The 16,253-nt window shown below is 37.0% G+C and overlaps 1 protein-coding gene across 7 annotated transcripts in view; it reads left to right on the top strand.

The window, feature by feature from the left end:
• Positions 1–16,253, top strand: part of KDM4C (lysine demethylase 4C) — a 320,050-nt gene that overhangs the window by 32,524 nt on the left and 271,273 nt on the right. For all 7 annotated transcript variants that reach the window (XM_048290787.1, XM_048290783.1, XM_048290786.1 and 4 more), the window contains exon 6: positions 10,220–10,269. In XM_048290787.1, coding sequence (XP_048146744.1) covers positions 10,220–10,269 — 50 coding nt within the window. The remainder of the gene's footprint in view (positions 1–10,219; positions 10,270–16,253) is intronic.

The raw sequence follows: 16,253 nt of genomic DNA, 5'->3' as shown, positions 1-16,253 counted from the left end.
TTTTGTCATGTTAAACTATTAAAGTGCTCTTGGAAATTAACGCTTAGCATAGATCAGACTTTTGTTACTAGTAGAAATGTTACACTATTAATATATGTACTATATCCTTGGGTACGATATGGATAATGCTTCAATTTACATTATAAATTTATAAATTAAAAAAAATCTGAATAAGATATTCACATTTTTTGAAAATAATTCTGGATTTCTTAAATATCTGAAACGAAGGCTTACACTTTGTTATGATTACCTGACTTGTGAAAAACAGTGATGTTTAATTCTTTTAAATGTTGAGATGATATAAATCTTCTTGAGGAAGAATAGTAAAGAATATGTGGAAATATTTCTTAGGCAGGATGAAAGTAATTATTTTCATGGCACTGTGGGTATTTAAAATATAATAATAATAGCACAAATTTTTTTTATAATTTATTTTGAAGAAGAGGTGTGTAGAGAATATATTACTTTACTTTAGAAAGTAGTATTTTAAAATACTGTGCTCATTTTGTTCACGTTTTATATCTAATGGTGGAGGCCCGAATTCTTTTTTGCACGAAGAACTAGGTTTTTACTTTTCCCTTGAAAGGGTCACAGTGAAAACTTACAGTATGATACAAACAATAATTTAAATATCAATTTGTATGTTTTCTGTGACATTCCATCTGGTCTTTGCTTCCTAGCTTTTCTGAAGACTGAAAATGACAAGACACAATACATTATGTTAAAAAACTCTCCTGTTTAGTAATGTCTTTCATAAATCACGAAATGCCTTGCAGGGTTGGTGAGTCATAAAGTAAACAGGAATAAATACTACAGAAAGAGGTGATGGTTCCATCTTTGTGACAATGTCAAGAAAAAGAGACCAGGTTGTTGAAGAGAAAATGCTTAGACAGCCAAAATTAGGTGGATTAGGAGAGTGAGACTGGACCTGACAGTTTATTTAGGTTGTAAGAGGAAATAAATCTATCATGACATTCAAAATAAAGCAGGGATTTAGGTTCAGGAATTCTGTTCATGATTCCAGTGGATACAGGATGGCAAGAAATCTGATCTCTAGGTTGTCTAAAATTTATACTATGAGCAACGTTACTGTTAACTCTTGATTGCCGTAACTAGAATCTGTTTTTATGGATTTGCTAGTGTAGAATGTGTACCAACACTTTTTCACCTTGCATAATGAGGTGGTAAAATCAGGAAAGATACATAGTTATTACACAGTAGAGGTTGTGGAAGTCTTTAAAACATTCCTTGTGAAGGCTTCCAGGTTGTGACTCTCAATAGCTGGGGAAATAGTAATGGGGTTATGATGGGATAAAAATGGATGGCGTTCTGATATTAGTATTAGACAAAATCATAGACAAAAAATGTGAAGAAGGAAAAGCAGACTGATGGTAACATTGCATGATTTAAGAACAGATACGGCAGTAAGGTAAATGGATTTAGAAAGACTCAGCTAGGTCTTACAGGGCCTTCTGGGGAAGGATTAATAGAACTTTCTGTGTGATCAGCAGCTGACAAAAACTAGTCAAAATCTGGCCAGGTGATGCAAAGTTCAGCATAAGAGGAAGAATCTTGGTAGCTTTGCAAAAGTTGCGTACCATTGACAGAATGGACGTGTTTCCTAGTTAGGGTTTATGTCTAGGAAACAAAACAGACGCAGAAAACTACAGAGAAGTCAAACCTGTATGACAGAAATGGGAATAATGTGTAAAGCTACAGTGGTTAGTCAGACATCTTGCTGAAAACTGTCATAAAAATTAGAAATATTGTGAGTCACGGAGATGACTGTAATCAAATAGGGATTCTGGTTGTAAAAAAGTATAATCAAATAATATAGTGGTTTGTCAGTAGCCCAGATGGGTTATTGTGCTTGAAACAGAGCAATCATTTGATAGTTTCAATGTTCTTCACAAAGTGGAAGAACTTTACACAGGGATTAGAAGAAAAGGAGAAGTTTTGATTGTCTTGTTTTTCCCTTGTGGGAAAGGATTGTGTTTCTTAAAATATTTAGATTGAATAGGAAAATTTTTAGGTACCAACAGACTTTCAAATTTCCCCCTCTCAAAACAAAAAATGCGTTGGCTTCCTAAATTAAGTTTATGAAATTTAAATTTGCTTGTATTTTGAAAAGGTATTTATCAGGTTTATGTATAATAAATATGAACCACCTAAATAGAGTACGTCAGTTGCTAGTAAAAGGGTCATGTGATTCTGAGCTCAATGCCTGGAGTTAGATAGCATTATTTTGATACAATGTGAATGTTGCAAGTTGTCGCCAATTATAAAACCAATGAATATGGTTAATTTTGAAAAAAACTAATGATGTTTAGTTGTAAAAACACTTCATGGGTTTGCAGCTTTTGAAATTTAAAAATACCAATCTGCAGGAAAAAACATCAGCTGTTTTTACCTTGTCTGTATATATAACATGGGATTTAGGGAAGTAGTTTGATTAAGTATTTAGCATCACACTAAATTTGCTTGCAACTGATGCTGTTAACCATTATCTGTGCATACACGTGGCATTGGAAGAATGGAACTCAAATTGTTTCACATTCTGTTTCTGGTCACTTGATGTTGACTCCGGTGAGGGAAGACATGCAGACAATCAGTGTGATTGATAATGCAAGCTTCAGTTTATTGAAATTCAGGCTTTGCTTTTATAACTCAAATATGCATACTTGTCACTTCTCTATTGACGCTGGGTAAAAAGCTACATTTTACACGTATTGCTAATGTTGCGATTTGGGAAATCAGGGTTCTTCCTCATCTCTCATGGTCAGTACATCTTGTCAGCACGTCCTGTTGTTTATCTGTAACAGGATTGTCAAGAACACTGTGTTTGTGTCCCTGCCTTCTTTCTTTATTCTCATGATTTCTGTTCTCACGATTTCCTTTTTTTGCAGTTAGCAAGAGGCCTGCTTATGTCAAGCTAAAAAGGTGTTTGCTTGTACAGCTCTTCCAGGGACCCGTGTCCCTGATCCTCTAACCATTCCTCAACAATTCCCCCTTTTTCTTTTTGTACAAGCAATAATATCTGGTTAGTCACAGATGTAGTATATCATTCTTTGCAAGCATTGGCACAGGCAAGGTAAGCACACTATTATGAATAATATTAGTAGTCCTACGGTGGTCAAGTGTTGTACCAGTGAAACTAACCATGGCCCTAAGCCCAGGGATTTCAACCATCCCTCTTAGCCAAAACTGTCTTCTTTTTGCAGTTGTTTGGTTAATTGATGCAATTCATTTTATCTGCCTGTGAATTGATCGGGAATGGTCGGATAAATTCATACAGCACATTCCTTCAAAATCTTCATAACCATGTCCTTGGGCTAGTAACAGAAAATGATGCCCATATAAACTTGCTGCAAGTGTCTATGGTGACATGCATGTACTTCAGTCTGCCAAATTCGGGACCATGGGTCACATCCACTTGCCATATTTCGTTCGGGCCTAAGCCTCGGGGATTAACCCCAATACCGAGGCCCGGACCATGATGGCTACGTGTAGGACATGCCTGTATTATTCTCTTAGCTTCCTCCATAGTAACATCAAACTGTCTATGAAGGCCTCTGGCATTCTGGTGGAATGTGCTATGGGCTTCTTGTGCCTTTGCAAACTCACTCAGTGGTACTGTCATTGAGACTAACTGATCTGCATAAGCATTCCCTTTGCCCAGGTCCTCTGTCCATTTGTGACTCCTGATGTGTATTATAGCATAGGCACATGTTCTCTGACCAATGGCTGACTGGAGCTGACGCAGCAGCTCAAATAAGCGCTTGTTGCTTATGTCCCTTATCCTAGCATCCTCTATTTGTTCTACGATGCCAGCAACGTATAAAGAGTCTGACACTACATTGAGCTTAACAGTCAACCACCGCTTAAATGCCCAGACCACTGCAGCTAATTCAAGGGGTCTGCAAAGAGTCTCCAGGTTCAGCCTCTAGTATCTGATGACACCATTGACCTTGAACTCGCCACGTCGCAGCTGCTCGCCGAGACTTCTTTCTGGTGTTGGTGAACACTGTTACTGCTCCTTGTAGTGGTTGTTTACTTCTTTTAGGGAACTGAATCCATGTATGCTGAGCCATCCATTTCAGTACAGGGGCTTTAAGCGGCTGTACTTCAATTTGCTGGGCATTGCTTAGCAGGCTGATTTGTAGAGCTTGAGAGTGTTGCAAGTACCAATCGAGCTCATCTTGTTTCATTGGCAAATAAATCGTTCCTGGCTCTTGTCCAGTGACTTGTATTATGTGGTTGCGGCCTTTCTGTACTAATTCTGCTACATTGTCGATTTTTTATTGCAATGTTATTTTGGGCTGTAGGCTTGTAAACTTCCATTCCAGGACCCTAACTTGCTCCCCCTTTTTCTTTTTGCGCTGAGTCAGTGCACCGATAAGTTGACTCTCTCTGTGGAGGACCGTAAAATTGACTGGGAGGTCAGCATCCATATGATCAACTGCTCTATCTGCAATAACAGTACTGATACGCTGGATAGTATTGATTTGTTCTGATGTGGGCTGAACTGGCAAAGAGGGATCAGTCCCTCTCAGCAGAGGTCTCAGTATCTCTAGGTCTTCGTTACTGATGCCTACGACTGGCCGTAACCACTGCAAGTCACCCATGAGTTTTTGTGCATCTTGCAGGGTCTTAATATTAGTTTGAATTGTTAATTTTTGTGGCTTGATTTGCGCTTCGGTAATGCTCCACCCTAAATACTTCCAAAGAGGTGTACGCTGAACTTTTTCTGGTGCAACAATCAAGCCATACTGTTTTAGCTGATTAGTAAGCAAAAGTTCGTGTTGGGGGGTAATTGGGTCTGGCTGAGTGACAAGGATGTCATCCATGTAATGATAAATAATAGTTTTTGGCCACTGTGTCCGAATTGGCTTTAATGCAGCATCAACATACATTTGACACGAGGTGGGGCTGTTTTTCATCCCTTGTGGAAGCACTGTCCACTCATATCGAGACGCAGGTCCTTCCCTGTTTATAGCAGGGAGGGTGAAGGCAAAACGAGGCATGTCATTAGGATACAACGGCAAAGTAAAAAAGCAGTCTTTTAAATCTACTATTAACAAATGCCAGTTCTCGGGCACAACTGCGAGGTTGGGAAGACCAGGTTGCCGGGCTCCCATGGCTTGCATTTGAGCATTAATGGCATGCAAATCATGCAATAATCGATACTTTCCTGATTTCTTTTTGATCACAAAGGTAGGAGTATTCCATGGACTCGTAGATGGTTGCAAATGTCCTTGGCTTAGTTGTTCATGCACTAATGCATGGGCTTGTTGCAGACTTTCCCACTTCTTGGTGCTTCTGCTCCTTTCAGTGGGGTGAGGGCTGCAAAAGCTTGGTTTTGGGCGTGCACTAGATCTTTCCCTAACTTTTTAACAGCTTCCACAAGCATTGCGTGTGTCCCTACTGGTACTTGGCTCATTCTGTCTAGCATCAGCTCTACTGGTGCATCTGCTGGCAATGTAACTATTATGGATCGGGTGGCAGAGTTACAATTTTCTGTTATGCACTGTCTTAACAATGCTCCTTTCATCCATTCTTGTACATCAGAATTGTTTATAGCATTAGTAACTCTATCAACAAAGCTTGCAAATGACTCGTCCCTTCCTTGCTTGATCGATAGGTGGGAGGGCTGAGGGGGTGTTGTTTTTATATAGGACATAGCTTGCTGTGCAAGTCGCATAGCTTCCAATAATCTTTCTGGCCCCACTTGTACTTGCATTTCAACTCTGGCAAACCGCCCAACACCCATAAGCTGCTCCACTGTGACCCCATTTAAAGGGTCTTGGTGGGTCACGGGGCGTGTTAGCAGAGGCATCACAAAGCCGATTCCAATGTACCTGCCACAACATTAATCGTGACAGAGTCATAATCATTCTGACAATAGTTTTAATATCTTCTGGGCAAAGAATCCCACTTCCCCATACATAGTTTAACATTTGCTTAGCTGGTTCACTGTGCAGCCCTGACTCACTGACTGTGCCTCGTAGCTGAGTTAACAACTTCCAGTCCACGAGATTATACTCTCCTGCTATACCTTCTCTATCCATCTGATAAATTACGGGGAAAGCTAAAGGATCTCCGATAGATTCTACGAGTTCATAGTCTTTATGCTCAAGAGCTGCTTTTGCTATTTGCCTCCAATTAACTCGATTAACTCTTGTACTTGGGATTTGGCATGCCTTAATTTTTCCTTTTTTACCAATGCTGTTAGTAGTAACAAGACTTTCATGGTATCTGGTTGCTTCCTGCTCTAGTTCTTCTTTCTCACTTTCTGATAGCTCACTTTCCTCCTCCAAGGGAGGAGCAGTGGGCTTGGGTTTGGACCCTTCCCCTGTTGTTCCCCCTGATATCTCAGCTTTCTCTGTAGGAGGTCGAACAACTATAGTGTTCATTGTTGGAGGCACGGCGGCATAATCACTTCCTAATGACATCATACCAGGTGGGGGGTCTTTCCCTTCTACGTGGGCAGTTGCAACTGCTGCTACCTGTTTTTCAACATGATACTGCTTAAGGCAATTAGTTACTGCTCTCCATGGCTTCATTAACTTTTTAGCTTCTTTATTATTGTCTATAACTAGATTCCATAAACAAGCACCATATTCTTGCCATTGGTGTTCGTGAAAAAATGATCCTGGGTCCTTAAAGAGCCCTTGCTTTTTTCCGAACGCCACTAACCCATTTAAATCCTTACAAAGGTTTATCTCTTTAACTCCGCGCTTTTCTAAAAAGCGTAAAAATAAATCAAGGGCCACCTCTGTTTCCATACCTGTGTCCTAACACTTTCCCTGTCGACAGGAGTTGTGCAGCCTTTTCAGGTTAGCCCTCGTCAGCCGGACGATGGACCCCCCTGTAGGTCAGTCCAGGCACGGATCAGACGCTTGCCTGCAGCTGCCGATCTTCTGCCCTCTGGTCGCTGCTACTGGTGCTTCTCCGGTCTCTCGCTTCGGTCAGTGAGAATGAGATAAGAGCCGTCCCTGTTCAGGCGCCATGATGTTGACTCCAGCGAGGGAAGACATGCAGACAATCAGTGTGATTGATAATGCAAGCTTCAGTTTATTGAAATTCAGGCTTTGCTTTTATACACTCAAATATGCATACTTGTCACTTCTCTATTGACGCTGGGTAAAAAGCTACATTTTGCATGTATTGCTAATGTTGCGATTTTGGGAAATCAGGGTTCTTCCTCATCTCTCATGGTCAGTACATCTTGTCAGCACATCCTGTTGTTTATCTATAACAGGATTGTCAAGAACACTGTGTTTGTGTCCCTGCCTTCTTTCTTTATTCTCATGATTTCTGTTCTCATGATTTCCTTTTTTTGCAGTTAGCAAGAGGCCTGCTTATGTCAAGCTAAAAAGGTGTTTGCTTGTACAGCTCTTCCAGGGACCCGTGTCCCTGATCCTCTAACCATTCCTCAACAGTCACTGACATGAGAATGATTGGGTGGACAGAAGAGGCTGCTTGTGTGATGATCATCTTGGTTGGCTGAGTAGTTTTCGCACAGTAAAGCAACGATTCATTGTTTTTGGTGCAATTAGTTAAATCACACTGAAAAATAGTGTGGAAGCATTAATCTTGAAAACATACATGAAAAAATGTTTCAGAATTACCAGTTAATGACTTAAGTTTAATATTTATTACTTATTTGTAGTTATCTTATAGCCAGTATCCTTGATTTGCTGAACTAAGACACATTTCAGAAGATGTTTTTGAACAATAGTAGATGTACCGTATTTTTTCTATCCTTGTAGTATGACTAGCAATGAACAAGACTCTTCATACTTTACGAAGTATGTCTTTGTGAACTGGTAAAATTAAGATCTAGTTAGTGTCGTCATTTCCCTTTCTGTCTTAACTTTTTGCTTTTTATTTGCTTGTTATCTAAGAAACACTCTTTTCGCATCTTAGTGATTTACCATTTAATGTCCATTGCATTTGCTTTGAAGGTGTCTGGACTGGACCTTAATATGTGAGAAGTCAAACAAATGTTAGTGGCTGTTTGGTAATGTGGCTAAAAGAAAGCTGGACACAAGCTGAAGATATTTTTATAAAAGCTTTTAACTGCTCAAATTCTCGTATAAACTAGCTGTTGAGACTAAGAGTGAATTTTTTTTCTCTGACTTGGTCATTTGAATTTGAGAGCTTTTTGTTTAATGTAGAGTAGACCGAGAATCCAGCAAGATTCATGTCGTTCACCATGCAGGGCAGGTGCACATGTGCTAAGCTCAGTTTCTAAAAAATTGTGTTAGGAACCAAGCCTGAACTGTCTTGAGAGTGACTTTGGCACTCCTAATGTGTGATGGCACAAAGGGTCATCTGTCTCCATTCCTTAGTGCTTGTCTTAGCTGTGAGGAACAAGCAATTGCAACAGTGGGAAGAAGTAAAGGATTGAGTAGCAGATGTTACCACACAACCCAAGTGAAGACTATAATGAAAAGCAGCTACTTGCATTGAATGTATTGTATTGCTTTGTAATTTTAGATTAGCTAAATAAATAGCTGTAGTCCAGTTAAACTATGCACTGTCTTTCCAAAAGACTTACTGAAAGCTTGGTTCACTTTTGTATTTTTGTAATATTGACATGTTTATGTGTACAAATGGAAGCATGTGGCTCCATATTGTTATTAACGTGTACTTTTGAAGAAGTAACATTTTAGGAGGAGCACCAGTTCAATTAGAGTCAAGTAAAGTAAAGCACAGTATCTAGTTTTGAGGTTTTTTTGTTAGACATAAACAGTATCTGTTCATGTTTTGCTTTATAGAGTTGTGTATTTAAAGACATACAATATAGTATCTAATGCTATACAAAGCATTTTTCTCTGATAGAGTGTGAAGGATGGCAAACGTAGTTTAGATTGGTATGGATACATGGGTGCATGCGTAATATGGCGTGAAAAACGGTCACAAACACTTTGGAAGTACAAATGGAGAGAAACAAAATGCATTTTTATGAGACGGCAAAATTCTGATTAAAACTGCAAACATTGAGCATAGTAAGCTTAAAGTCTCTGTTTAATACCATTTGGAGTGGGTTGTTAGTATGCATGTGTTTTGCACTGACTTCTGTAATGGTCTTCCTTCTATGCAGGTGTTTCAGTTGTAATAGAGTAGAATTGTAATGTGTGTGCAAATAACAACTTGAGGTACGGGGATGTTTATTGCTTGTTTTTCTGAGTGAGTTTTCAGGGCTGATGAATGAAATGTGTTCGCAGTGTAGTAAAAGGCTCTATGTTTACTTAATTTAACAGTGTGGATTTGGATTATTTTATACAGCTGAATATACATTTTCTTCTTTTCTGAACCATATTTTTTTTATAGAGAAGAATCAATCCGGTGTTATTGCAACAGTAAACTGAAACAAAAGCCTTTTATATCACATATTAAAGCAGTTAAAGTCAATAATAAATCCTAATTAAAACATACAGTAAATCCATGAAGTGCAGTAAATATGTTAATAACAAAGAGAAGCAGAAATGAAACAGCTTTTCAATAGTTTTCTATTTTTTGGCTGCAGTAAGCATTAAAATAACATGTTCTTTTGTATTTTTGCTGAATCGTTGCAGATAGCATGCGGAATTTAAAAAAAACTAGTTTATTGTAAGAACAGTGGGGTTCTAAGATATGCACAGTTCTTTAAATTAAAGAAAATCTATTTCTTTAATAATTTAAAACTCTTAATTGTAATGATTCTACAAGGGCAAGTAACCCTTTTATTCCACAGCTTTTGCTTATAGGAAAAAAGAGATGTTTAATGCTCATATTTTTCTGTTAAACCCCTGTGTCTTGTGAAGCATAGTGAAATTCAAGGAAGTTAAACTTGTATAAATGAGACTTACTTTACATTTTTTCATTTCATTTCAAAAAATAAAGTATGTGTGTCTTTTTTAATTGTGGTGATGTAATAATATCAAATATTGTCAATGTACATGACTTTAAATAGTGAATGTAACATTTTTGAACTACATAATATAATGTTTAAACTAGAAATAAGCTAATTTTTTTCCTCAAACTCCTGCCCTCCCAAAACCCAATGTCTGTATTTTTTCCTTAGATGTTGGTATACTTTTTTTCTGTGTAATGTTTCAGTCTTTAATCTTTTTTGGCTTCTGTATTATTAGATATTTATCACACATGAATGATGGTTTTTGTATTAATTATGTCTTTAAGCATTTAATCCTTTTCTTTATGTGAATTATAGGTACGCTATTCCTCCAGAGCATGGGAAACGGCTTGAAAGACTAGCTCAAGGTAGTATTTTCAATATTTCCATATGTATGATGTTTGAAGGACAAATCTCCAGGAAAGTGAGAAACATTGTTCTTGACTCACCTACTGTTTTATTACTTAATGTTTGTGACTTTTACGTGTCTACGTTATTATTGCTCTGAGGAATTAAATTTTTAATTAATTTAAAATTTTTAATTAAGATTTAAATTTTTGTTTTCTTTTTCTTCTTCCTTCTAATAGAACTTTTTTTTGTACCGGCATTTTTAGCTTAGTGAAACTTACAAATATGAGGCTTAGTATTTTGTTGTTCATTAGATTTTCATTGTTAGTGTCTTTGTCTTCTTTGTGCCCTTGCTTTTTCTTGTCCTAGCTTCTTTTCATAAGCAACTTTTTGAGTCTTAACTTCTTACCCAAATTTGACACAGAGATACAAATGTTGAAGACAGATGAGTCTCCCAAAGTTTCATCGAAGTTGATGGTTGGGTAGAGGATGGAGTCCTGGTTAGTACCTCTGTGAAAGAGTAAGCAGACAAAATGTAGAAACACTAGGTCTTATTTGTGAACAGCTTGCTGACTACTGAACAGGCATATAGATCCACTTAGCTAAAGCATGTACTGGCTTTTATCATTTAGAGATGGCAGAAACATTTGGGAGAAGGAGCAGAGATAACGGTTGTAAGGTTGAGGTCTAAGGGATAAACATCACTAGTCTGTAGAAAGATTCTCACTCAGTAGTTTGTTTTATTTTCAGTAATACTGCATCTCTATTTTTGTTTCTAAATTAAGAGTGCAAATTATGAACATGGGAATATTTAGGGATGTTTCTTGGCCTGGCAGCTCATGTTTTATAGCTTGCTATTAAGTATTAAAGGAATTATGGAATGGAGTGTTTAATGAAATGGAATTAGAGGGAAGGAATGCTATTGAAAGTTCATATTTACATCTTGTGTATCAGGACAAAATTCTGAAAATTTGTGTACATTTTGTTTTCACACCCATTTTTTTTTTCTTACTATATAGGTGCATGACTCTTTTCTGAGCTATAATAAAACTGTTGCTGAGAACAGTAGGAAGGCAGTTAAAGATGTGAAAGTAAAGACCTGTGAATTTCCAGTCTTAAAAGCATGTCTCAGGAGAACAGATTTCAACCTGGATAATTACATTTCCTATTCCTAAATTTCGTCATAGTTTTGTTTGAGAAAGTTACCACTCATTTTCTTTGCTTTGCAGTTTCTTCTTCAAGTGCAAAGTATAGACCTTTATACACTTTGTTTGGTTTTCACTGGTAAACAAATTGGAACATGTAGGCTGGGCAATGGACTTTGCCTTAGCATGATACAATAATTTAGTTTTACAAGAAATGATAGGAGTAAAAGAAGTAGAGACTTGGAAAAATTTCAGAGAGGGACACTAGGACTGATGAAAAAATTGCCTTTTCCTTTTCATAATTGCTAGTAAGCTCTAACTTCCAAATGAGAAGGAATGTAAATAAAGGGAAGGGGGTATAGTAAAGATCTGCGATGACTGGGCAAAGTGGGCCAAAAGGTTATTGTTCATTGAGTTTTCCAGTGTATGTAGAGACTCCAAGTGAAGTGTCTTGGCAGGTTCAAAGTAAGCCTAAGGAGATGGTTTATTTCACAGTAGGCATTTCGTACTCTCCTTGGTGGATTCTAAAATTTTCATGGATTCTGAGGGAGATTGGAACACAGCGGCACAGAAATCTGTTAGAGGAGCATAGGAACTGCCCCTGGCTTTGGAAGCCTTGGAGCAGCAACTATTTGCTACTAGATTAGTCAGAGGAAGCCAACTTTTCATGCTGTATATAAACGCTTCTCTGTACACACTTCTGACATTTGATGGGAGCAACATCTTTGGGTAGATAGACTTTTCATGTGATTTTATGGCTGCTCTGGCATTTGTTACAGATTTCATATTGCTTGATAACAGCTGTGCAGTGTTCTTCATTCAAGTTTAAGTGTCCTGTAGTTGAGTATGCATCGAATTTTTCTTTATTTTCAGTGAGAGAAAGGAATGGGCAGCTTCAGTAACACTTGTTCACCCATTTCTAAAAATAAAGTGGTATTGAGGCATGGCATTATTTGTTGCAGACAAAAAAAAGCTCCTTCAGATTTTTGTTTGAAATACCTTGGTTTCTGGAGATAGTAGAGTAACGTATACAAATTCAGGAAGTAGGTAGCTTTTGGAGATACATGTTTTGCTGCATGAAAAAAGAAAGTGTTATGTTAGAAAACTGGCCTGAAGGTGCACAGCCCTCTTACTGCTGATGGTGGCGTAGTACAGTAATAGAAATGGGACATTAAGCATCAGAGAAATGGAAATCTCCAAGCCCACTGTTTTTCAGAAACCAGTAGGTTCTACTGGGGAGCAGGGTCTTGATGTCTGAGTGCTAGTCAGAATTGGGCACATCTGCACAGTGTAAGTTGTCCACTGCTGCTCTTAATTATGTAAGTTATAAAGAACTGTGGGGTGAATGTAAAACTTCCTTGATGAATCATGTTTATGATAATTATTTAATTATTTTTATTTCAGTACTATGTTTTGAATAGAAAATAGCAAATAAACCGTAGAGTCAGATACTGAACAGAGATGATAAAATTTCAAATAGTGTTTATTCTATTACATTTAGTGAATGAAACAGCATTTCTGTAGGAAAACTAGGTACTTATACAGAGATTATTATTGTAGCAGCAATATAAGATAGATGAGTTAGGAAATACTGTCTGTGAAGCTAAGTTTTTAATATTTGATTTTAATGTAGTCTGGGATATTTTTCTGTGAGTAGATTGTTTTCATGATATTTTTGGTCCAGCTAATAGCTGCGAATGGAGTGTAGAAGATAATGCTGTAGTACTTAACGATAAAGATAACGGACCTTTTTTTTTAAACTGAAAATTACCATTTCTTACTGTTTCCATGCTGTGATCTTCGACTTTGCAACTGGTGCCTTCTAAAATGCAGCCTGTTTCACAGTAAGGTGTCTTACAAAGGTGAAAGTATAAAGGAAGCTGCACGGCTGCAAGTCACTTAAGAGAAAACATTAATAAAACATAGTGTAAATGAGACCTTTGTACTTAATAGCATGTGTAGTGAAAATATTTTTGCATGAGTGCAACATTTGAAGGCAAAAAAAGGTAGTTTGTTCAAGAAGGTTAGCTCCGATGGCCAGATGCCTCCTGAATTAATTGAATGAATTGAATAATTAAAATAATAAAATAATACATTACATGTGACAGGTTGTCTAAGTCAAGGCAGCAGTTGATAAAATTAAAGGAAGGCTAGAATATTTTCCATTATCTTGTCTGCACATCACAATTACAACACATGCCTTTTGTGCATGAATGCTTTCATTTTTGCTTTCCATTGAAATCTTGATTGACTGTGGCGCCTACAAATGCTTTGTCTGAAATACATTAGACTTGCATCTAATAAAGACAACAGTTTGATTTTGCCCTTCAGCTGCTTTCTCATTTATGTAGATTTTTTTTTTTTAATTTTATGTAGACATAAATGTAATAAAAATCTCAAGTAAGCTGTTAACTGCAATTTTTATACGTGCTGTTATGTTAATCTGTAATACCATGGTATTCTTAAGGATTTTTTATTTCACAAAATGGGTTAGAAAATAAAGAGAATAGAGGCAGAGTGGCAAATGAGACAGGAAAGATTGAAGGATTTTGAAAATCTTTTAATAGATCATTTGAGTGCAGAAACTGTTTCAGAAGGGAGATGACGTCTATCTGTGATGTTCAGTTATGCTAAAGAAGAAACTAAAGTGAAGTTTAATATATTGGAAGTATGTATGGTTGTTATACAATGCTTTGTAGGGTGTATAGTATTAATTACTTCATTTCATGCAGAAGTCATTACCTATTGTGTATGACAGCAAAATAATTGTTGAAATGAGACTTGAAGTAGAACTTGCGTAACTTCTAAGGCTCTTGAATGAGAAAACATCAGCAGTTGAAGAACTGAAGGTTTTTTCAACTGATATCAGTCAAGTTAGGAAAGTTTTATTTAAGAGATAATAAACTTGAGGCTGGTACATACATGTTCATCTGGGCATACCTACGGTTGTATTTCATACCACTTGAAAGCCTGTTTGTGGCTTTTGTGCTCTGCTTTGTATAGCATACAAATTGCCATTTTTTCTTTGTGATGGTTGTTGTCATGCAAACTTACCCTCCTAATTTCTTTTATGTTCAACACAGAAAGTTAAATCAAACTAGTTCAGGTCATGGGAAAATAATTTAAATAAATTATATAAAGTTTGTATTTGTACCTACCAAAGCAAAATCTAAAAAGCGAATTACTAGAAAACTCAGTACTTCTTTAATCTCTGCCTTTGTTTCAATAGTACTGATCTGTCACCCCAAGACAGTCCCTTAAATGAAGGTCTGCATAAAAATTAAAAAAATCATAACCTAGAGCTTAATTATGTTAATTTGATTTATTTTACTTTCATTAATATTAAATTACATTAAAGATATTTGCAATTTAGGGTGTTATTTTTCTTATGTTGAAAGTTTTATGATTTTATTTTACTTTTTTCTTTTTTAAAAAAGATTAACTAGAAGTGCGGCACCTTTGAATTTCAGGTGAAGTCTTGAGTAAGGAAGTGTTGAAAATTATAGGATGTCTAGCTTCATTCATTGCACTAGGCAGGATTTGATTTGAAAGTTCCTTAAGAGTATGATTTTATGTGATGTCATTAAATAATTACTTTATTAGCGACCAAATTGCGATTTCCTTGATCATTCAAGGTATAATATAGCAAATCAACCTGTTCAGTCCAATGGAGTTGAAGAATTATACTTTCGGGAATAGTACTGTGATTTGTGCATATATAATTTTAGCTGGACAATGTAATTGAAAACACTACAGGAAAGTTCTTAGTAGCACAGAGGAGCATTCCAAATATCTTGAAAATGCTAAGCAACCAGGGAATGGAACCCAATCCACTTCAGTTTGCCCGAGTGGTAGGTGTGATATTGATGTGGTCATCTAATATGAGCTGCATGTGATATGTTGGAAGGACACTCTCAGGGTGGAAAGGAAAAATGAGACTGCCAGGTAGCAATGCTCACCGTCCCTCAATAATTTAGAGATTTGGACTTATTTTTTAAAATATGTTCTATATCCCTGAACCATTTCATATACACTTTAAAGACTCAGGGCAGCACTGCCTTCTGTGTGTGAATTCTGTCTTCCTCAGTCACAGAATCACAAAATATTCTGAGTTGGAAGAGACACACATAAGGATCCCACAGCTAGGAATCTGCTGAGTGTCCACTGCTTCCACCTTTCCCCCAAAAATGAGAAGGCTTTGACTTCTATCTAGCATATATTTGGATTATAAACCCTTAAATTCTATGGAAGCATCATGCTGAGGTGGAATAGCATTGACAAAGGATGTGTCTTCACCAGCCCAGTACTGCTGTTAAAGTAGTTTGTTTGTACAAATAGCATTGGTAAGACTAGGTATTTTGGGCTATGTGATCTGTTAAGAGTATATATTTGGTGTTTTCTAAGGGCATGATTTTGGTTGTTAATACAGTCTGAAGCTTTTGCTTTCAAATACTCTCTGCTGTTGCTGCTTGTGTTAGGTAAATCAGGGTTTTAAAAAGCTGAGAGGGACCTTGAGTTTGGTGGATAAAGGTACTCTCACTGTAGTTGTTTGTACCCAAACATTTGGTCACCAAGTGTTGAATGACATACTTACCATGTAGACTGTTCTAATTCTGCTCTAGCTGTTAAAAATGTCAGTGTTTCTGTAAATCATGAATTGGAGAATTTTCAATTTGATTGTCTTTTTCTCATGGACATAAATCAATGAGCAACCTTATTTCATTTTACCCTGAGTGATTATTTCTCCTTGGCTTCTTGGAAGTAATTGTTTTGAATTCTTACTTTGTTTCTTTGTAATCATTTCCAAGAAGATGAATAGTGTATAGGTCTGCCATGTCTCACGGGATCATCCAAGAAAC

This window comes from Corvus hawaiiensis, chromosome Z (genome assembly GCF_020740725.1).
Source record: "Corvus hawaiiensis isolate bCorHaw1 chromosome Z, bCorHaw1.pri.cur, whole genome shotgun sequence".
Classification (NCBI taxonomy): domain Eukaryota; kingdom Metazoa; phylum Chordata; class Aves; order Passeriformes; family Corvidae; genus Corvus; species Corvus hawaiiensis.
The sequence above is the reverse complement of the archived record's forward strand: the minus strand, read 5'-3'. Positions and strand labels throughout refer to the sequence as shown.